Source organism: Clarias gariepinus, chromosome 17 (genome assembly GCF_024256425.1).
Source record: "Clarias gariepinus isolate MV-2021 ecotype Netherlands chromosome 17, CGAR_prim_01v2, whole genome shotgun sequence".
NCBI classification, from domain to species: domain Eukaryota; kingdom Metazoa; phylum Chordata; class Actinopteri; order Siluriformes; family Clariidae; genus Clarias; species Clarias gariepinus.
In genome coordinates, this window is record NC_071116.1 from 22,402,811 (window position 1) to 22,426,997 (window position 24,187).

Below are 24,187 nucleotides of genomic sequence, written 5' to 3' on the forward strand. Positions count from 1 at the left end.
CAGATCACTGTTCTCACTTAGAGAGAGGCAAAACTCTTTTTTTTTTCCAAACATTTTCACCATGCTATATGAGATCTAATTGAGGACTAAGAGGATGTTCTCAGTCATGCACTTATAATGCAAAACCATTAGAAGTATTGATCGGCAATGCTCCTCTGGCCTTTATCAACACTTTACCTTGGGCCTGCTGTACCACCTCTATCAATAACGTAGCACAGGATGGCTAATAGACTTACACTGAGGCATTGAAACATTAGACAAGAAAGGTGAGAGGAGCCTTCAGAATTCTGTTCCACTAGCTATCCAGAACTCTGCTATACTGTGTCTCTGTTATCTCATATTCTTTCCTATCTTTCACCCCTGTCTTCCCTCTTACTTAAACTCCCTTCTTATCACGTTCTCTACATCTTTCTTCCACGCACTTGTCTCTGTAATGCTTTCTGTTTAGCAATTCTTTCTTCTTACCCCAATGCTTGGTGCAAGACAGCCAGAAGCTCTTGCAACGTCAACTAAATTCTTCTATTACTTTAGGGTAATCCCGGTCTGATTGCCCTGCTTAGAACCCTATTCTCTAGCCTCATGGGTGGCATGCTACTCACTGGGTCTGTCACATTCCACCCAGAATAGCGTGCAGGCCTTGTTTTCCTTGCACTCAATGCTAATCTAACTCCAGTCAGGAAATGGGCGGACTGCATTGTGTGTGTCGCTGCAATAATGGATCCCTGGGAGAAAACAATCAGGGAGGTGGGGGTGGGTGGGCTGGAGGGGGTGCATCTCTGTGGACGAAGGTTTCAACTGATGAAGGTTCTGACAATACATTGAGACAGAGAAGTGGTCGATTGTGCAACACTTTTTTTTTTTTTTTTAAATGGATGTTACCTTAAAATACTCTACTGACACAAATGCATCAAAGTGCATGTGCGTTTGTGGAAACGTGCTATTTCTATGGCTACTGGATGGGCATGTGGTTGTATGCTTGTTTTAAATGAACACACCACAAAGCTGCATCCAACATGCCTTTTTTGCTCATGGAAAACAATGCTAGCATTAGTATAACACCTTGGTAATGAATGTGTCCAGTAGTCAAGTCTGCCATGGAAAGTTGCATGGAGATGCTGGAGAACTTAAATCTTCTTTGAACTTATCGTCGCCTTGCTTGAACCACTTTATCCTATACAGGGTTGTGGGGGGTGTGAAGCCTATCTTAAGAGTCTTAGTGTATGAGGTGGGGTACACCTTGGAAGGGGTACCAGTCCCAATCCATTGCAGGGAACACACTTACAAACTCATTCACTGAAGTTCCCAGTGGAAACCCACCAAGCATTGGGAGACCTTACACCCAGACACTGAAGCAAGAACCGAACCTTAACCCTGGAGGCGACAATATGAACCACTAAGTCACAAATCTCTGTCTTTTTAGAGACCACGACTCAACAACTAGTCTGCACAGAAAGTGAAAAGCAAGTGCAGGCATTAGTTGTTCATTTGCTTAAACATACTCATCATCCTCCAGTCTGCGAAGGAAACTCCTTGTGTAGATTTATAGGCCCTGCCAGGTGTACAAAAAGAGGTGTTAGATCATATACAGTAATTGTGCTGATATTACGACTCAATGTACATATATATCTCTAGCATTTATGGGGGTATCAAAGCATAATTAACTTTGCTTAATGTATCTTGAGATGTGCTTTATTGTCACAGTAAACTACAAATTCCAATCGAGACTGGGTTAATACGGCAAGGTCGTGGTTTATGCAGCTGGGAACATCTCATCTTGCTGTGGTTTGACTAAAGCCACTTTGAGGAAGTGTACTGTAAGAACACACCAATTCACCGTAAACGCTATGCATAATCTCTTGACATGAACCGTGACCTTCAAAGCCCATTCCATGGCTGCTAATTGTGTGTACTGATTTTCTATCCAGCATTCGCCTTTTTATTAGCCTGCGAAATAGCAAGTGCCCTCTGAAGCAAGGCCGCGTTCCTCCACTCAGAGGCGAAACTGTAAATGAGAGGTAACAGGATCATAATGGCTTCGCTGCAGCTTTCGGCGCTGTATAGCTCGTTTTTGTCGCCTTTTAGACGCAGAGGTTAGTGAAGGTTTATGCGGAAGGTTAATGCTAACAACTGTGGATTTCCTGACCTGCATTCTCTTCCTTTCTTTCTCTCTGTGTCTCTTAAACACACACACACACACACACCTCTGAGTGTACGTGCTTCTATACAAAGGTGTGAAGATGAATGGGCCATGCTTTCTGTCTGACTGCTGTGGGTTCTCTGTTCTGTTGCAAGTGTGCACACACACACACACACACACACTCGTCAGGCTAAGCCTTGCATATACACACAATGCAAGGATCACTGTGATAAATTAGCATGACAGAGTACGGAATGAAAAACACGGTATTCATCACGCCGAGGTAAAAGATTGCTCTTTAGGTCGCCCACAGCTGCTGGAGCCTGGGAATGTGTGAGGGTGCACTCTATAACTATCAACACCGACTCCACCGAGTTACTCAGCACTGTTCTATGCTTGTGACCATAAGGCACGGCGCGTGATACATCAAAAGGTGTTTGAGACAGACCGGGGACTATGTACTGGGAGCCGGGGTCAGCTGGTTCACCCTTACCGTGTGTGGTTTTTTGTCACGATGAACAAGCAGCTATACAGACGTGAATGACAGGGGAATGTTTTCGCTGTATAAATAGGCCCTGACCTCTCACAGCATGCACACAGATTTCAGCGCACCCCCATACGTTTGCGAGGGCCAATTAAAAACACCCAGACGCATCAGGTTTTTCACACACCATTTTCCTTTGGTCGTCGCATTGCATTCTAAATGAAACCCATTGCCAACATCCTCCACTCCCGGTGAACCTCAAGTGGCATTTTCCCTCCATAATCCATCAGAACATTCATTGTAGTCGAAGACTTTCATCAGCCTTGCATTCAGGTTATATCTGTCGCGCTAACTAATTCTGTGAGGTGCTCGGGGACCAGGGTGCAACGCTTGACGCTTTTCAAAGAGCTATTTCTTTTTTTTTTTTTTTTTTTTATTGGGGGAAGGGTTCAAATTTCCTTCCTTTCCCAGATTAATGAAGCTCAGAGATAGGAAGTGTTTCTTGAGAAATTACAACCTCCATGGTTTAATGTGTTTAGCTTTGTGAGCCTGGAGAGAGACGACAACAGCGGACGAGCACGAGAGAGTCAGTGAGAGAGAAACAAAGCAGACACGTTGATTTTTTAATGACTGATGATAATTCAAGTTGAGGTGGCTGCCGGTGAAGCAGAACAGCTTTATACTGTATTGTTTTAAACAGAACAGGGAAAATGTAATCTGCAAGGAACGAAACACAACAGGACAAGCATTTATTGAAAAATAATCAACAACGAGTTGGTGTGAGGAGGCCCAACGCCAAGCAGAGTTATTTTTAGTCAAGTTTATTAACGGAAATCCCAATCCCAAATCCCCTGTAGTGTGTGAGTGAGCGTGCCAGGGTGTGTGTGTGTGTCTGTGTCTGTGTGCCATGCGATGGATTGGCACCATGTCCAGGGTTTACACCACCTACTGTCCGAGTCCCCTGGGATAGGATCCAGGTCTTTCATGACCTTGAACAGAATAAGGGCAATAGTGAGTGAGTGAGCAAACTTTAATGGCACTTGATGCTTTTCACCATTTGGAGTTGTTAAACTTTATGCTGTGCAAAGTTGGATTAGAATTTACATTTAAAGTTTTCTCACTTCAAATGAATAAGACGACAAGAAAAGTCACTCATACTGGTCCAGAGAAATTAGAAACAGTAAAGTCATCCATTTCCATAGTGAAAAACACACTTGCAATTAGAAGGGGCGGAACGATGGTGTAGTGATTAGCACTGTTGCCTTGCACCTCCAGGTTTTGGGTTTGAATCCCTCCTCGGAGTCTGTGTGTGTGGAGTTTGCATCTTCTCCCCGTGCTTGGTGAGTTTCCTCCTGGTACTCTAGTTTCCTCCCACAGTCCAAATATGTGCAAAACTGGCTTTCCTCAAATTGCCCATAGTAAGTGTGTGTGTGGGTGTGTGTGTGTCCTGGGATTTATTTGCAGCCCATCCAGGGTGTACCCCTCCTCACGCCCTAAGACTCCTGGGATCGTCTCCAGGCCCCTGTATTGACCCCGTATACAGGATCCTGTATAAAGCAGTATAGACGATGAGTTACAAAGCACTGAAACTGGTGACTCCTTCCAGAAATAAATAGATTTTACAAGAAACCTATAAACCTGATCAATCAGAAGTCTTGTAACTAAACCTAACATGTTCACACGCTGAGAAGGATCTCTGCATCTCCAAGCATAACAGTGACGTCTCATCAGGGGTCCGGTATAGTTCCTATGGGGCTAATATCCTAATATTGTAGCTGAAGGGATAACCAATGGAAGATTGAGATGATAAGAGAGAATAACAAATAGAGGCAGAAATAAAGAGAGGAAGGGATAAACGCATCCGAAAGACTCGAATGTTCCAGGCCTTTGGCGTCTCTCTCTCTCTCTCCCGCTCTCTAAGATCCGAGCAGATCGATACTCTTCAGAAGATAAACAGCAGCCTTGCCTGCACTGTTTCAGATAAGTTCCTATCACCTGCAATCAAACCCTGAAGTAAAGCACACCCAGCCAGCCAGGCCTTTTCAGCAGACAGTACAGTGCTCACAATTACTCCTGGTTCCGGACGTCATCCATTGATGGAGCTTATCGGCGTGTTACTGCTTGTTAGTGTGGATAGGCAGGTTCAACATGAAAGCATGGTTAGTACTCAATGCCATAAGACAAAATACAGAATAAAGCACTATGACTGTACGGAATGACTTTAATGAAATGTGAGTCTTTAATTTAGATTTTTGTTTACCCAGGACCGCTTGCAGATCAACATACAATGCAAAACGACAATAATAATAAAAATATATATATTTTTTAAGATTTGTGAGACAATTGACGCGGCTGGTAAAGTGTGGTGTGATTGTAATAAGCAGTGGAGCTGTAATTGATACATCATTAAAAGGTCTAGTGCTGTGATATTCAATCAAATCAGCTCCTGTCTTCCACTTTAAAATGTATTGCAATGTAGTTCAGCAATAAGAATAATAATAGTAATATTATACCATATAATATAGTTTGACTTTTATTGATATTTCTTTGATAATACTAAAGTATAAAACATAATGTGGCATGATGCTATAAATAAATAATCAACAACACTATAATATGATGATGATGATACTCACTCCAAAGTTCAGTATTTTAAAGTTGTACAAGTTCTCATTGTCAGCAGTCTGACAACAATTACAATGCGTAGCTCTTCATTTTTATTTATCAGTTTTAATAAACATCCCTCATTTTAGCATAACCTAGCCAATATAATGTAATGAATTTTATTTCATTCATTATTAACATTATTACTACACAAACATGACTGAGTAAAAAGTTAAAAATTGCTCAAACAGGCAAAGAAATAGCACAGGCACATATGGTCATGTTTTTTGGGTGTTTTCGATTGCTTTTATGGCACAGAAAAAAAATGTGCGGGTTCTACATTTTTGCAGCGCATATTTTTTGTTTTCAGAGCCGTTGTCGAAGATTAATCAACTCCCCGCTGACCAATCACATTCGAGAAATCATTCATACAAATGATGTTAAATTACATAATTATTCTTGTGTTTTTTGCATAAAAAATGATCCTTCAGAATTTGTAAAATAGATCCTCATTTTTCATCAAGTGCTGCCTAGTGGAGGAGAGGCAGCATGCAAGTGCAAGCTGATATTTATCGGAGTAGAACTTCAACATATTAAAGAAAACTGTTAAGTACAAACAGGAGGATAAACACTAAATACTATGGCTAAGTCTACAGCTCATGCTAATAATGATCACGACGAAACAACAAGGTAACATGAACAAAGAATCACTGCGGTACACTAAACAGAACAGACAACAGAAGAATAAACTCAACAGATACAAGACAAAGAACCAACTCAAACACAGGCTTCATATAAACAGGCTAATCAAACTGAACAAGGTGCAGGTGAATACAGTTACAATGTTGCTGTGGTGAAGTGCATGATGGGAAACGGAGTCTGGAACCAAAAATCAACTTCATTCATTCATCGTCTATACCGCTTTATCCTGTATACTATAAGGTCACGGGTGTCTGGAGCCCATCCCAGGATACTTAGGGCACTAGGTGGGGTACACCCTGGTCAGGGTGCCTATCCCAAAACTCAGTAGTTGATAAGGGAAAGTCAAGTAGCCTAATCTGCATGTCTTTGGGAGGAAACCCACAAAGCGTGGGGAGAACATGCAAACGCCATCCACACAGACCAAGACGGGATTCAAACCCGGACCCTGGAGATGCAAGGTGACCATTCTAACCACTACACCACTGAGTCCTTGTAAAACAAAAAAAGTACAAAGAAAACCCATACAAAATAAAGACACATACAAGAGGATTATTACTTCAACTTGTAAAATAATGAACTGTTCACCATGATGGCCAGTATGATGATACTGTAGCTCACCATCACAATGATATTGTAACCATTGCTAAACCAGCACCAGGTCAAACAGAATGATAAAAGTGGTTGAATTCATGCTGGCATTAGCTGTGTTTTTTCCCCCCCAATCAGGAGTGTCTGCTTGAAATTCTCTCAGGCTAAATGCATCTACTCCATTGTGCTTAGGGAATCCAATTCTACGGCACTTTAAACCAATTTCCAACCTGGAATCGCTTATGTTGCTTTGGCTGAAAAGGTCATGGGCAAAACAACGCCGCTGTGTAATTCTCTTTCGTTTGCTAGCTAACGGGGAATGCACGATCACACAGAAAATCAGTTTCGCGCTCTCAGAAATCAGCAATAAACCTTACAGGAGGATTATAATACTTTATATACGTGTGTAATTGTTTATTGTGTGTCTCCCGTCTTCACGATGAGGACCCTAACCATTTCCGACAGCATTGATGATTGTACGATTTACAGCCTGGACGAGTTGCAGTTAATTTATTGCCGTAAACTCGTGGCTATTCTTGGATGTACTCTAAAACATTTACAGTAGCTCTGATGCCTTTTGACTTTTGACAGCCAGTTAATCATAGGCTGAAAGTGTGAAGGCTTAACTAAGCTGGAACACACTCTTATTAGACACACAGCGGGGTAGTGGAACATTAACCCTATACTGCACATACTGTAATCTAATGCGCTCATAAAAGAAAATCCTTTAATGTCATAAAAGTAATAATGTTTTAGATTATATGATGTTTTTATGAATGTGACCACATGGTGACATTGTACAATAATGGAAATAGGTCTATCAGATACATACAACTGTAAATAAATAAATAAATAAATAAATAAATAATATATAAGCAAAAGGATGAAAATTACATGAAGGATTGTGTTTGGAAATAAATCTCTTTTAAATTGCACAAAGAGGGATCCTGGGAGCTGTCTGGTGCACCGCATGGTTTAGATTTATCTGGCTTGATTTTTTTTGGTTAATTAATTTTCCGTAGCATTATCTCTGGCTTTAATTCCTGTCTCGGGTTTATATTGAAGCACCTTTTTGTATTGTTTCTTTAGTAACAAGTCATTTTCAAGGAGTCACGCTTTCGATGATCTACATAATTTGAGACTATGAATAAATAGCCTAAAATTCCACACTGTGTCAATTTTTCCATATTTCCTGTAATTTTATATGCTGATTAAATTACAGAAATGGAAACAAATGCTTTATTGCAAAGTTCTTAAAGATACAATTTCAAAATGTGTTATTTCTGTACCAACCTTAGCAGCAACCTCATTTCTCCTCTCGTCTGTTCCAACCACTCAGCATTCAGCATCACCAAGTATACCACAGTAATCACCGTTCTGATTATCTGTTATCAAAAAGTCTTTCAGGAAGCCTGGAGAACTATTTCTCAAGACTACATTAAAAATACAAAAAAAGCTTGGCTCTTTGGAAGCAAAAAAAAAAAAAAAAATGTGTGTGTGTGTGTGTGTGGGGGGGGGGGGGGTTGCTCTGAATTTTTGTATGCTTATATATTTTTTAATTATTATTAATATTATTATTATTATCAGTAGTAGTAGTAGTAGTAGCAGTAGAAGTAGTATTAATAATAATAATAATAATAATAATAATAATAACAATAACAATAACAATAACAATAATAACAATAATAATAATAATAATAAAAAAAAAATCATTGTGATTTAGTGAATCTTTCCGTGACAATGTGTTTCTAAATATATTTTAGAACCATTTTCAGAAACTTCCCATCATATTAAATGTTGCATGAGGTCTTGTTTATTAATTAATTCATCAATGTAAATTAGTAATCGTGGCAATTGGATATGATAATAGAGCAAGTCATTAAAACATGCTGTCCAACGGTGAGATGTAACCCCAAAAGTAACTCAGCTTTACACCACCCATAGATTATTTTCCATTGAACAGTGTTTTAATCTTAACATGTCTCCAGGCTAAATATGAACTTCTACAGTATATACTCTATATTCTATACGTGGCATTTACAGCTTAATAGAAGAGCTCAGGACACATTTGTGTGCATGCACGCCTATACACACACACAGGCACTCAAACACACACACACACACACACCAACACACCTGCGCTGAACCAATTCTTCAACACACAGGCGTTCAATTTCTAGGAGTGCTTTTCCACGAAATGGTCTAGAGAAAAAGAGTAACGGTTTCCGTAACCTTCCAGCACATCTGGTTGGCCATCCACAAATCCACATGCACACAACACAATGTGAGAACGATAAACACCAGCCGCCCCTCCATCCCACAAACACTTAGGCCAAGGCCACATTCAGCGTCTATTTACAAAGCAGTGTCAGCCTGAGACAAAGATGAGGATGTACAGAGCATGTGTGTATGTGTGTGTCTTTGTCTGTGTCTGTGTCTGTTTCTCTGTCTATGTGTCTGTTTAGGCTTTTGTGAGAGACTAAATGTCCTCATAATGCAATATCCTATTCATAAAAGAGGGATAGTCTGATAATAGACTCACAATCACCCGGTCCTCACAAACAAAAAAAAAAAAAAAGAAAAAAGAATCCTGTTATTCCAGGGATATAGTGGGTAGGACTATGAATTATGTTATCTTGGTAAAACAGTCCATGATATACTGGGGGGGGCGGGGGGGGCGGATCGATGTATTTTATATTTAACTGCAATAGTTTCCTTTTTGATAATAGAGTTTAAAGTTGTGGTTGGATTTATGTCAAGGTGTAGTGTTAAGTAGTTACAGTAATCCTTATGTCAATGCAGGTCCTCACAAAGGGGTGTTAAACAAGTTTTTTGTGTATTCTCATTTGTGAAGGTGGGGGCAAGATTTTTGTTTGTATTCTAAAAATATCTGATAATTTTAACCAAGATTTATTTATTATAAAAAAAGACAGATAAGATTTAGGTTTAGAAATAATGCTTTAAAAATCAGCAATTGAAGGTCCTCACAAGAATAGTAAGCTGGAAATGTGTGTGTTGGGTGGGTTTGTAACATGCCTTTGTAAGGGTCTTCGGGTGCATGGGGGTAAGTGTGCATGTGTGTGGGTGTTTTTAACCACTTGTGAAGACCAAATGGACTAAATGTCTGAACAAAAATTATATCTATTACAAAAAAATTATCCTAGTTCTGACATAATAATAATAATAATAATAATAATAATAATAATAATAAATAATCATCATCATCATAAAATCCTGTTTTCCACCTAACATGCAGCTCTATTTGAAAACAAATAAGAAATAAAAAAAATCATCTTTGGTAACTAAAGTTACCTTTGGGGTTAGATTTATGGTTATCAAACAAGGTCCTCACAAATATAGTGAAAAATGTGTGTGTGTGTGTGTGTGTGTGTGTGTGTGTGTGTGTATGTGTGTGTAAACAAACAGATGTCTGAAGATTTCTGGATAGTGAAAAATGCCCAAGGCTATACACTGATATGTTGATAGAAAGTTTAGTTAAGGTTAGTCAGAGGAATTCCATTGGTTGAAAATGTGTTAAAAAAAACGTCCTACTGTACGTGTCCAATCTAACAATACATTTAATGAAATGAGATCATTCTTTTAAAGGTAGATGTGAACTGACATAGCATACAAGCATTTCGGTTCCCCTTGTGCCACCAGGGTGTCTCTGGCCCCTCGGGACTCTACCTGACCTCTGAGGGTATACTATAGTGACAAGCACCAGGGTGTTGGCAGCGGATCCTTTGGGTGCTGTGCGTTGTGGGGTGGAGCCTCTGTGGATCAGACTTGTTTCTCCAGGGTATACACTGGGTGCTCATTTGGATTGAGATCAGGGATTTCGGAGACCGGGTCGGCGCAATTTGTGCTACATTGGCGTTTCAGTATTATTGGACCAGACGGGCTGTTCTTTAGTCCCCACGGGCATGGGTGAGCATTGGTTGCCTGTGATCCTGTCACTAGTTTGGTCGTATATAATGATTGATTGAGGTTGTTTGGTTCATTTTATGGCTAATCAGTGTATAGTGTAAGCTATACATAACAATAACATTCTTCCACAGAGAAGACTTCACAACCAAAATCCTCCACGTCCCACAACCCTTCCCTTCCAGTGAATAGTTAGACCTAATCAGATGCTTATCTACAGTATATTCAACATCCGTATTTCCTTATTCCTTTACATTGGGTCTATTTTTTTCCTGTTAAACAAAGCACACAGTTAATGTATAAAATGCATTTTTAGGTTACAATACAGTAACACAGAGAAGTGACATGGGAGAAACTACATGATAGATTTCAGCATTTGGTCGGTTGTTTGCTCAGGTGACCCTTGCCTAAAGGAAGCAGTTCTCAAACCAGCATAAAGAGCATGATTTTACATCCAGCCATAAGCACAACCTCACGTGAAACAGAACGAGGCAATTCCATAACCTTTATAAGCTCTAACAGAGCAGTTCTACAGTCTTGTGACTTTTCTCTAGTTTATGATAAACCCATAATCCGATCAAGAAAAGCATGCATACAATTTTATGAGTGTGGCTTTTGAACTTGTTGATCTTTAAATTATTTCAACGTTTCCACCAGGACCATCACAAATCATAACCGGATATGCCCATGGTTCAGCTCTTTGTAAACAAAGTCCTACATCATACCTCAGCTACTGAAAGTTAATAAGGGCTTAATGCTAGCTTTTACGCTAATGGGTAAATAATTCTGTGCTACACTTTTTAGGAACTGCATTAAAAAACTATTTAATAATTTATAATTATGATGGTGGGTTTCTTTGCGAGTCTCATGCCTCTCTCATGGTTTCTTCTTCATATCGGGTCAGGGAGGTTTGCCACTTTGGAATATGTTTAAAGTATAATTTATGTATAAGCTCTTTAAAACTGCTTTGTGCCAAAGTGTATCATTGAACGAAGTATACAAATCGAATTCAATTCAACCGAAATGAACCAGATCATGCTTTTCCCCCTGAACTAAAACAGTCTGAAATATTGACGACAGTTAGAGGTCATTGGAGCTTTGTATTATACTTCGGCATGGATATGGTTTAGTATTCTGCTCGGTGAGCATCATTAAAGGCTACGTAAAAACACATCAAACATGACTGGTGTCAGTAGTGCATATATCAGACTTTAAAGGTTTCATGAAACATTCAGTGTTTTATTTAACATTTATCTTTGATCTTTTGGTCAGTCTCCTTGCTTGCCTTTTTTACAGTGGTCCAGTAGAAAACTGGTCATGAATGACACAGGGAATTTAAAATGCTGTCCACAGGCTCGAAAAGTTTCACCTGAACAATCTTTCTATCTGCAGCATGAAAAATATAGGACCCCGGGGATCCCCTCGTCTCAGTCCTTAAGGCCGTGAGTCAAACATAGTTCAGCGAGTTTCCTGTTTAAAGCCATGTAGTCAAAATCATGTCCTTCGGACATTTCTAACTAAGCATAGTAATCTAGCTTAGATTTAGTGGTAAAGATTATGTCATACGTAGCTATGTTTGGATTGGACCTGTTTACCATTGGGAGATGGGTGAGGTAATCATTTCCAGAGTGTCTCTGAGATTTCAGTCCCTTCCGAATCTGTCTGATGTTAAGCAATGATTGCTGAATTATGTTCATCACATAGTCATGGAAACCAAACCAAATGTGATGGTAAAACAGAGTGTTCATAGTGTTCCATGGCTTAGAAAATGCGATTTTAAAAAGCAAAAGAGCTCCCGGTTGGTGCAACCATATGGCTAATGCTTTTCTGCTGACAGATGGCTGTGGCACTGCTGGGGTTCGAACTTGCATTGCTACAGCCATCCATTGTCAGGAGCCAAACCGCTGCTGTACGTTTGTACAAAGTGAAGTGTGTTCATTTAGATTTACCATATACACCAATCAGACATATATAAACAACATAAAACATTAAACCCAGTATTGTGTAGGTTCCACTTGTGCCAGGGCATGATGCCACAAAACCTTTGGGGGTGTGCTGTGGTGTCTGGCACCAAGACGTTGTCACCAGATCCTTTGGGTGCTGTGGGTTGAGGATGAGGCCTCTGTGAATCGAACTTGCTGTCCAGCACATTCCATAAGTGCATGATAGGATTGGGATCTGGAAAGTTTGGATACTGGTTTAATGGTCTTGGGCTCTTCACTTGCTGGGCCCTGGGCATGACAGGCTGTGGTGAACTTGGCATTCTAATACTGTACTTTTCTGTTGTGGCCAGTACGAACTAGACGGGCTGGCCTTTGCTCTCCAAAGGCATAAATGAGCCTTGGATTCCCCTGATCCTGCTACAAGTTTACTGGTATAATTGTTAATCAATGGTAATGTGTTAATGTTTTGTTGCGTTAATGTTATGGCTGATTGGTATAACCAGAAACATGCATTAAAATGCTTTAATGAACCCTCATGGTGTTAAAAACCTACGCTTTTATACTGGTAAGATCATGGGCTACCAAAGATATAGACACTGCAACTCAGTTTCTGTTCCTGACACTATAACTATTCCTGACACCATTTTTTTTTTCAAAACTTTAACAATCATATGTGCGTGGGTCTGTAAAATTTTCATATTCACACTCATGGACTTAAAGTTTGACAGACAAATTCTATTTTGGAACAAACTCCATTGGCCTTTGGGGAACTCTGCATTACGCTATGCCGTATTCCCAAAATATTCCATGAAATATGGCAGGCTGTAAATCAGTCCTCACATTGACACAATTGACTTTTTTTCCCTATAAAACGCTCATTTGTTTTACACATGGCCATGAACTTTCTTGTACCATCTCAAGATGTTGCTCCACTTTGAACCCACGGCAGTGTATAAGACTAGCCCATATGAGCAAAAACATATCCTCGTCCAACAGAGTGCAGCCGAGTTCAGAGCTGCCTCGCTGGTTAGATGAATTAGCGGACATGGAGGCATAATTTAACTGCGCTCCGTTGCGAAACGTCTTTAAGAAAATCTTGGAATACACACAAGCTGACAACATTTGCTGTGCTGACCTCCACGAGTAAACATTCTCATGTCTGTTTGAGACTCACTTGGCCATGTTGTTTGGCCCATCGGCAGGAAAGAAACAGATCTATTGCACAGAAGAGCTTGTGTGAAGGACTCCATGTTGTTGCCAAATTTATTAGACGTCTTGCAGACTCGGGGGAAGATTCAGAGCAGGCGGGCGCATCGAAGGAACAACACCACAACAGAATCTATCAATACGGCCCACCCGACTATCATGTTCCTGCTTTCGAGAGACGCCGAGATCGGAATCACGATCATCTGGGATTTGTAGACGAGACTCCGGAGGTCCTATTACGGACCGATGTTATCAGAATGACACAGGATGCTGAATCCACAATTCCAATTATGAAATAATCACATTTCACACAGTAAATAGACTTGGGCCATATTTCTCCATTGAGGCCCCCTGCAAAAAAAAAAAAAAAAAAAAAACTCTCTCCACCCAATCGCTCATCATTTTCATTCTCCAAGTATTAGTCACAAGCAGACAGAGACATCTGACACCAACTAGTTTCTCAGATTGGTACAGTACCGAAAAAAAAAAAAGTATCTGCACATAGGATGCTGAGTCAATAAACACAATTGGAATAAACGAAGAAAAGATGTGTTTAATGGTGAACAAGGGAGGCCTGTTTGTTTGGGATACCGAGCTCTTGGTGAAGAGTGCATCTATGATGTTGATTCATCGCAGGAAAAGGAAATGTATCGACAGACGTGCATTTGAATGATTCATACGCTGTTTATTTTCCGACATCTACAGCGGTAAACAGGCGTTCGGGGGCTCGCAGGAATGAGGCACGTCCTTTTTAGCTTTTGTAGCTTGACACGAGATATAATAAGCAGAATGAGAGCGAGTCAAAGAGGAAGTGAAAACGAGCTGGCAGCATATTAGAATTTCATGCACCTGACACCTTTTGTCCCCGCGCTTTCGCTCGAGGGTTGTGATCTTGCTGTTGTGCTCGCTTTTATTTTTTCTCATCCTCTCTCTTTTTCTTTCTCATTTATTTTTTTTCTCTCACTGGATAATGAGACCTTTAGCTCTACACATTGGGTCACGCCTGTTTTCTTTCCCCTCAACCGCCAGGCTGTGTGCGAGTGCAAGCTCCAGCTGTTGACAACATCTGTACGCAGATTATGTGTTAGCAAACTCACACAACCCTCACACCTCGCACCATGCTGCGGTGGCAAAATTCACACTCGGTCCTCTTTAGGAAAGATGTGGATTTTTTTTTTCTTTTTCATTTAAAACACCTTAGAAGTGTGATCAGGGATTCACATCCAAGCTGACATTTTCCTCTAAGCCTACCCACACCTTTGGATAAGCTAAATCTAATATTCTGATAGCTCCTGTAATCCAGCGTAGCCTCACAAGGACTCGACATGACAGAACGCGACTCAGCGACAAGGTCCTGGAATGCTGAGAACTCTATAGGAAGCGCGTCCTAAAATAAGCTGTAGATTAAAGGCAACAGCGGTGCCGCGCTCAGCAGAATGGGAAGTGGACGGGACAGTGGGTGCACAGATAGATTGTGTCTCATTTGCACTTAGGAGCTCATGAATAATTAAAATGCCAGTGATGGGCTTGTCTGGACTCCCGGCGCAATGATTGATGGAATGAAAAGAGGCTTTGTCTGCTTGCTCCTGATGGAGAGACTGAGTGAGCGAGCAAGTAAGAGAGAGAGAGAGAGAGAGATCAAGAACTAGGGGAGAGTCCTGAAGAAAAATCGACTGAATTAGCACTATACAGCCCTCCGTCGCTTAATGAAGGCTAAAGCACAGGCTCTTAAAATGGCATTCATTTACAGTTCTAGGCTGTGAAAACACTTGAATTTTGTGTTTAATTAAAAGAACTAGATCTCTTTTTTTAATGTAATGTGAGCACAGTTATGATGAATAAATGGATATCTTCCTTTTAAACTAGCTGGGGAAAAAAAGTAAAGCACTTTAATATAGTCTAATAGATATAATAGATGGCGTAACATACAGTAAGTGTTCTAAATTACGCTTTCGAATTTGGTTTCGTCTTGAGCCGTATTGGCCCTCGAAGGGACATAAATGTTACTAATAGAAACAGGGCAAATTTATTTCCTTAACCTATTATTGAAATTACATCAATGGGCTCGCCTTATAAAGTAGACCAAGAGCAGCCGGTTGCACCAGTTCGGGTGTAGGTCAGGATGTAAGGAGAGCTTAGCGAAACTCAAACTAGCGTGGTGAAGGATAACTTTTACAGTACTAACCCATAAGGTGTTTTATAACCAGTTGTGAAATGGAAAGTGATCCTAGATGCACCTTTTTGCTCTGCACACAATACACTTGGGCACTAGTTACCAATAAATAGAATTACTATATTTATATATAATGGGGATGTTGCAAGGACTTTTGCATGCACTGGTACTGCGGTTGTAGATTTTTCCTTTATTTGACACGACATTTTCAGTTATAAGCAAAATTGCATATTGTACAAGTAAATGAATAGAACACTTACTCACTCACTCACCATCTATCCCACTTTATCAGGGTCGCGGAGCGCCTGGAGCCTATTCAAGGACACTTAGGGCACGAGGCGGACTACACACTGCACAGGGTGCCAATCCATCACAGGGCACACACACGTATACCCCTATTTCACCTACGCGGCCGTAAATACGATCCATCCTGACTCACGGCGAGTTTTGGTGCTGTGGTTACGTTTCCATTTTTCCGCGCCAAAAATGTAATATGTTTAATACTTTTTGCCGGCCCACGCGGAAGCTTGCAGAACTTTGCAGAACTTCGGCGGCCAATCATGGCGGCTCACAGTGTAGATAGGGGTATCACACACACTCACCTGCAAGCACAAATGAGACTACACTGCATGTCGTTTGGACTAAGAGAGAAAACCGGAGTACCCGGAGAAAACCCTACAAGGGTATTATCATCTCAGGGAGTTTTTCCTTGCCACTGTTGCTGTCTTCCTCGGCTTGCTCATTAGGGACAGTCTTCTCATTTTGATTCATACACATTCACATTTCATACGAACTTAAATAATTCTTTTGATTGTGTAAAGATGTTTTGCAACATTGTCAATTGTAAAAAGCGCTAGACAAATACAATTGAATTGAATTAAACCATGAAAATGCAAGGCGACAGCACTAACCACTAAGCCATCTTGCCGCCTATGCATAGAGCTTAAAAATACAGTAAATACATTAGCTACAGTATGTAAGGCATTTTTATCTATGACGGGTATATAGTCTATAGGTGTACAGTATAAATCTCTCAGTTTGACGTTTTATGTTATTTCATAGGATTATTAATAACTCTCGAGCTGTAGGAGCAGAGGCACAACTAAAAAACAAATGTCTTGCTTCAAGTATAACTGAGCTTCCAGCCATGCCACATCAACACAAATCTAATTGTGTACACACACGCATACACACGAGAACAAATCAATCATCCCACACACTCAGAGTGGAGCGATGGCTGTTTTGATGATTTGTCATTAGAAGAATGAAAGCAGACAGCAGCTGTACGCATGCATTTTATAAATGATCGTACTCTGCTTGTCAATTGTGTCTATATATTGTGTTTACATCTACTGTATACTGTAGCTTGGCGGTCTGCGAGTAAAAACGTGTGCGAGGATGGTATTGGGTTCATTTACCTACGCTGGAGATTGATGAGCCACACTGAAGGGTTAACGATGTGACCTGTGCCATCAGCCATCAGGTCACTCGAATTATTAGTTAACTTAGTGGTATTTTCATTAACGTACATCATTTGTACATGCGCTCATGTTACCACCTTGTGGATTGTGTTTGACATAAATGATTATCACATCACACCATTGTCCTGAGTCGATTCTGTGTGTATTTGTATTTGTAAGTGTCTTTTATGGATGTTCCTGACTATGACTCTATTCACACCCACCATCTATAAGTGTGATCCAATCGCAGTTGGACACCTGAGACACACAGCGGCTCACACCTGGCTTTATAAATGTGTCTCTAGTGAGCACGTGTGAAGGCTTTCTTTAGCAAACATGATGCATGATATTCAATCACACCCATTTATTACATCAGTTATGTGTTGAGTATAATCGCAGGCTCATGTACCTGTACGGAGTGTTTTAACATCTTTATCCATTCACCGGCCTATTCAGCATGATTCCCAAACAGTCTCACAGTGGTTACGTATTTTACCCATGAGGCAATGACCGAGTGATCAGGTGCTGCTTCGCCTGATTGCCTGTCCAGGATGCACGAGGCACGTTCACAGTTCCTCTACTAATGCAATCTTCGAATGGCCTCACCGTAAACTCTTCACTAGCACATCACAAAGACATCAAAAGTGTGGCCAAGTCATGTGCCAAAATGATTCGTCATGCTCCCAGAACCACTGTTGATGTTCCTTTGGTACTGTAGATTCAGGTTATCAGCTGACTTTATTTTATTGCCACATAACTTTGCTGAGTGTAGACCGTACCAACTAAAGCAACCCCAGATTATAACATTGCCTCAAGAGGCTTGTACACTGGGTACTATGCATTCCCTTCTTACCCTGATTCGCCCATGTCTCTGGAATAAGGTCCATCTGAACTCATCAGACCACATGACCTTTTCCCCTATCTTTATATTTAGGCATTTGGTAGACGCTCTTATCCAGAGTGACTTAGATTTTTATCTCATTATACATTTGAGTAGTTGAGAGTTAAGGGCCTCGCTCAAGGGCCCAACAGGGACTTGGTGGTCATGAGATTTGAACCTGGAACCATCCGAACCATAGTCCAATGCCTTAACCACTGAGTCCCTTACATATTTAACCCTTTCTCTAAATAAAACTAACAAGTTGTTTTCTTATGTTCACACAGTGGTTTAGTCCCAATTTACTAAGTTCTTGCATCCTATGTGTAAAAATGCTCTTACAGTAGTTTCACTATTAAACATAGCTCTGATTTCTATGGTAGATTTTCTGTTTAACTTATCTCTGATCATAATCATTAAAATCTTTTATTTTGATATATTTTTTTAGAGTTCTACCTTATCCTTCCAGGTTTTAATGTGTAGCACAGTTCTTAAACCAATTCTAATACTTTCCACAACCATCTTAGTTGTTTTTCTATCTTGGGCTTGCTTGTTTAAGAAATGAGCATCTACTCACTACAGCAGTTAGGGTTAAAAGAATTGTGGGTGGCTGAGTCATTAATTACTGTAGTAATTATCTAATTAAAGCCTCTTTAATGTTTTGCTTATTTAAATTTAAATAGTGACTTTCATCTTTTTTGTTTTTGCAAGACAATGTATTAACCCATAATAAATGTATTAAATGTGTCTATCTATTTAAATATCTATCAAAATTTGTGGTATAAGGGAATTTTTACGCACTTGAGTAATTTTAAGGCAAAACTTCATCTTTATCCGATCTACTTTTTTTTTTTTATTATTACCGAACAGGTAACCAAATGTATTTGGCTGATGACAAAAGAAATACAACTTAGCATAAACAAGGCATAAAATACATAAGCTTATAAAATTGTATTTCTCTGTATTCAGTTCTGAGAGAGAGAGAGTTCTGCTGTACAGAAAGACAGACAGACATGTACATGGGCTTCGACCTGGAATAATAATAATATCACCCATTATAAAAATCAGTGAACAGATTATTTTTAGCTTTATCCTGTTAATTATTTCTACAAGCTCTTTTCTCATCAGCGGCAGGTACTTACGCTAGTATAAAATAAATTCATTACTGAAAAAGTGTATGTTTTTAGGCTTAATCTTTTATTCATCTGAAACATCAACTATAATATGAATAGATTTTTTCACATGCAAAAATAAAAAAAAATGCCTAAATGAAAAACTCATCTTCTAACTCTCACCTTAAGAGATTTAACCTTTTAATACAAAATAAATCTCAAGCATTAGCTACTTGATGTATTAGATAATTTAGTGCTTTCTACACATCAAACTCCGTTCTAGGGTTCTAAGCTAGAATATCTTTAAAAGATTGTACTCCTGTTATTGTTAAAAATACAGTAGAAATAATCAGTGAAAGCTTGTCATGCTACTGAATGGCTGGGCAAAAAAAAAAAAAAAAAAGTGTACTACCTGTAAGTAATTCAGGGATATAATTATAAAACGATTTCTCCAGCGTGGGATCTCTTCACAGACACAAAACTATTATGCACCGTGTACGTGTATGACATGCACACAGTGAAAGACGGCTAAGGCAATATCATGTAGGGTTGGTGGGTTTCTTTTTTTAGAACAGTAAGCACGGCGAACAGAAAATCTGCTCATGTCTTAACAAGCTTTTTCATCCAAAGTACACAAAATTGTCTTTTTATAATTTGTGTAATTTTCAAAGAGGTTTTCAACTGTTCATGTTAATTATACCTGTAATTATTTTTCATGTGCACTTAGTCCATCCATGCTGAGATTTGTGTTTATGGATGTTTCAGTGAAGCCGGTTTAAATCATTTTGCCTCAATGCACATTAAATAGGAAAAATCTATTCACTTGACATGACTGTTAATGATGATCAAGTTGATTATGAGCCTTATTATTATTACTATTATTATTATTATTATTATTATTATTATGTAAGTTTCCTTAAAATAGTGGGAAGGGTTTTTTTTGTCCATTTATACTAAATAAGTATTCCGTACTACACCACTAAAAAAATTAAAGAGAACAGCTTGTCTCGATGGGAAAAGCTTAAGGGTTTAAGATTGAACTTTTTTTCAAAGAGCATAGACTTTAATCTTTCACTCAGGAGCATGATGTTTCTTGATGATTGCTTCCTCACTTTCTTAATCTTTACAACATTCAACAAAAAATTATTTATTTCAATTCTTGGGTTGGATTTAATTCAGGAAAAAATTGATTAGCTGACAACCTGACAAAAATACAAACAACCTATAACAAATAACAAATCCTTTTTTTTACAAATCTATTAATAATAATAATAATAATAATAATAATAATAATAATGATTATTATTATTATTATTAGAATTGGTTTAAATGTTTTAAGTTTTGTACCAATATAATTAATTTATACATCTTCTACACCGCTTATCCTGTTACAGGGTCGCGGGGAGCCTGAAGCCTATCCCAGGAGACGTGGGGGTGAAGCGGGGTACACCCTGGACAGGGTGCCAATCCTTCACCGGTTGTTCACACACACAAACAAACATTATGGACACTTTGAGAACACCAATAAAACTGCCTGTCTTTGGACTGTAGGAGGAAACTGGAGTATCCGAAAGTAACCTATCCAAAACTTGGGAGAATATACTGAGTACACCCAATCCATCACAGGGCACACACTATGGGCAATTTGTACAGCAGTTAACCTAATCTGCATTTCTTTGGACTGTGGGAGGAAACCAGAGTACTCTGAAACCTGGGAGGAAACGGGAATCAAACCCTCAATCCTGGGGGTGAAAGGCCACTGTAATAACCACTGGATCACCATGTCACAGCTGTATAAAATCCATCCATGTGAATATGAAGGCCATTAAAGTAGTGTATAATAAATAAAGCTTGTTTTGCAAGTTCAAGATTCTGCCAATTTAGTCTTCATGAAAACTGATGTCAGTGCATGTACCGATTGGAGTTTTATTTCTGATTGAAACAGTTTAGCAGCAATGGTGATTAATGATTTGTAAAAGTCTATGTTTTTTTATAGGAAATAACATCTGCATAATTTGCATTTTTTAAATGTTTTGATAATTTATTGGTCTATTAAAACTCTCAGGTAATGAAATAAATGTGAAAAATATTATTTATCCTGGCAATAATTTAGCTCTTACTTCAAGTTTGAGTAAACTGTACTAACACAATAAAACTGCTAGTATAATTTACAAGTTAACCCTAATTAAAACGTTTATTTTAGCTCAATATGTAAGGCATTGAACTCCGCCCACAATCACCAAGTAGACAGTGTTGGGCCCTTGAGCAAGGCCCTTAACCCTCAAATGCTCAGATGTATAATGAAATAAAAGTCACTAATGAAATGTAAGTCACTCTGGATAAGGGCTTCTGCCAAAGGCTGTATGTATGTATGTATGTATGTATATATATAGATAGATAGATAGATAGATAGATAGATAGATAGATAGATAGATAGATAAATAGATAGATAGGAGTCAGATTTTCTTTGCTCATGGCAGCAGCCCTATATGGGAATGTCTGAACTTGCTCATGACTTGCACAGCAGCCAAACGGTGCTGACAAAGTGAAAGTGTCCTCTGACAGTGACATCATCGTACACAGTGATGATATAAGCAGGGCCAAAGGGAGCAATGACCATCGCGGTAATTTGGGAGATGATGACAGAATGAGAGCATTGGATAAACCCAGTGCAGTCAGAGCTCTATGACAGACTCAGTTCGGCTGAGTTTTAAAGAAACCGATTAGTCTGGAAAGATTAGGTTGTGCAAATTGATTTATTTGTGTATCTAGAACTAATTAGCCTGAGACACTCAAATAAAGTAAGATAGAGCCACTCAAAGGACCCAGCAGCAATTGATCGTCCTAATGCTGGTATAAGTCTCTCTAATTCATTTAGGAAGGAATAACTAGATACATTTTGTCGGGGTGGGGAGGGGGATATTTTTTTCACAGAGACCTACATACTTGTACAAGCTATTTAAATGTATTTATCATAATATTTAACCGAATGATGTGTACATGTGATTACAAGAATTTCTGCACATTTTTGTGTAATGAGGAAAAGTACAGAAAAACCAATTACTCACTTTCAATGAAAGTGTTTGAATTTATTGGTCGATTAAGTTCTAGGGGATGTACTCAGAGCGGGTTAAGCATGTGTACACATCATTATTCAGATTGTAGACATAACCAAAGTCTCATGTCCTACTTGTGACAGTTGTACAGCAATTCAGGACAGAGCTCTGGTTATGTCAGGGTTATTTCTCACAATATCAACTCATGCACGGTCAGCTTGACGATTAAACTGTCGACACATTTTTATTTGAGCAAAATATGAGAAACAATTAATACTCCAAGCACACAACATCAAATTTGTTCTAATTAATATGTGCCTGGTATATTATGTAGGCACACGGAATAAAAAAAAAATAAAAGACTCTCAACAGCAGACGCAGTGCTTTTCACACCTCCATGAGATTCACACTTACACAATACTAGACTATTTCTAGTTCACCACGACAAAAAAAAAAAAAAAAAAAAAACGCTAGGAAACCCTGTATCAAATGCTGTTTTATTTAAAGCAATGGTGGATGGAAGCCATGGGGTGATTAATATGATTATTATCTAGGATCCTTTCCACATCCTGTTCAAGACAGCTGGCCTTAAGGTAATGAAAATATATTACGAATATAGATAGATAGATAAATAAATAGATAAATAAATAGATAGATAGCAAAGAGGAAAAACTGTCTGATTCATCCTCCATATTGATTTTCTAGGTTAAAAGAAGAGCATATGTTACCTAGAAAATAAAAAAAAAACGTCTATACAAAAGTCGCTATTAATAAAATCTAGAGTTGTTATGTTTGTGCATACCATGAGTCTGAATACTGAGAACTTTTCCCTGTGTAAGTACTGTCATAACATGTGACCATGTGAAGTCGCGACTCTGCCTCAAATCTCTATAATTCATGTTCAAAATAAGGGATTATTTGTGGTTGCATTATTACATTTCTAATTAAGCATTACTAACTTTTTTTTTTAACCCTATTGCGAAGAAGATCCCGCTCATTGCAAAACATGCAGAGTGATATCGACAGAGTCTGAGCTGGAAAGCACTGAAGTTGTCTTCTATGGTAAGAATACCAGGGTGAAAATAAAACATCATCTTAAATCCTAAGTGATCGATATCTAAAAGCCGTAAAACATCCTGACCCACCCACATGGCATGTAGGAGGAGGAAAGAAAGGAAACATGAGCAGAGGCAAGCAGAGGATGGGAGGAAGTTGAGCGGATGTGAGGACGTCTTACCTTGCTGGCCGCGTCGCTGGGCATACACCACCACCACAGCTGCGAGCACCATGTAGCACACCGACGTCACAATGTTGGCCATCTGCAGAGACACACACACACGGGGGCAATGGTAAACTTCCGGCCAGCCTGGAATAAAACCCAGCACCTCTGATGCCGAGTCAACATGAGGAGATTCCTCTTTCTCTCTCTGTCCCTTCCACTCTCCTCTCTGACTGCCTCCTCATCCCTTGCTGTTACTCTCCTCTCCCTCCCCCCTCCCTTCCTCCCTCCTTCCCTCGTTTCATCACTCACCCTCCCTTCCCCTCTCTCTCTCTCTCTCTCTCTTTCTACCGAGGCTGCTCAGGAGAATCAGCATCTGCAGGGAGCGCTCACACACACACACACACACACACACACACACACACACACATACATACACAGACGTGCCTTTAAAGGGCTGACAGAAGCCAAGAGCAGCCTGACCTCAAACTCGGACCTCTCTGGCCTAAGGGTACAGAGAGAAAGTGGAAAAAATCGAGAAGGCGCACAATGCCAAGCTTTGTTATTATTTTAAAAAGAAAAGAAAAAAAAGTACAGTACTGCATGCAAAATTCTCGCTCCTTTTTCAATAGAATAGTTTAATATAATCTTTTCAGCCTCCTTCTTTTCATCTCTCTAGCTCCTTTTGTTTCTTTTCTCACT

At 39.4% G+C, this 24,187-nt stretch overlaps 1 protein-coding gene across 1 annotated transcript in view; it reads right to left on the bottom strand.

The window, feature by feature from the left end:
• The window catches only part of cntfr (ciliary neurotrophic factor receptor), a 187,061-nt gene that overhangs the window by 96,302 nt on the left and 66,572 nt on the right, over positions 1 to 24,187 (bottom strand). The window contains exon 2 of the mRNA XM_053476323.1: positions 23,504 to 23,585. Coding sequence (XP_053332298.1) covers positions 23,504 to 23,585 — 82 coding nt within the window. The remainder of the gene's footprint in view (positions 1 to 23,503; positions 23,586 to 24,187) is intronic.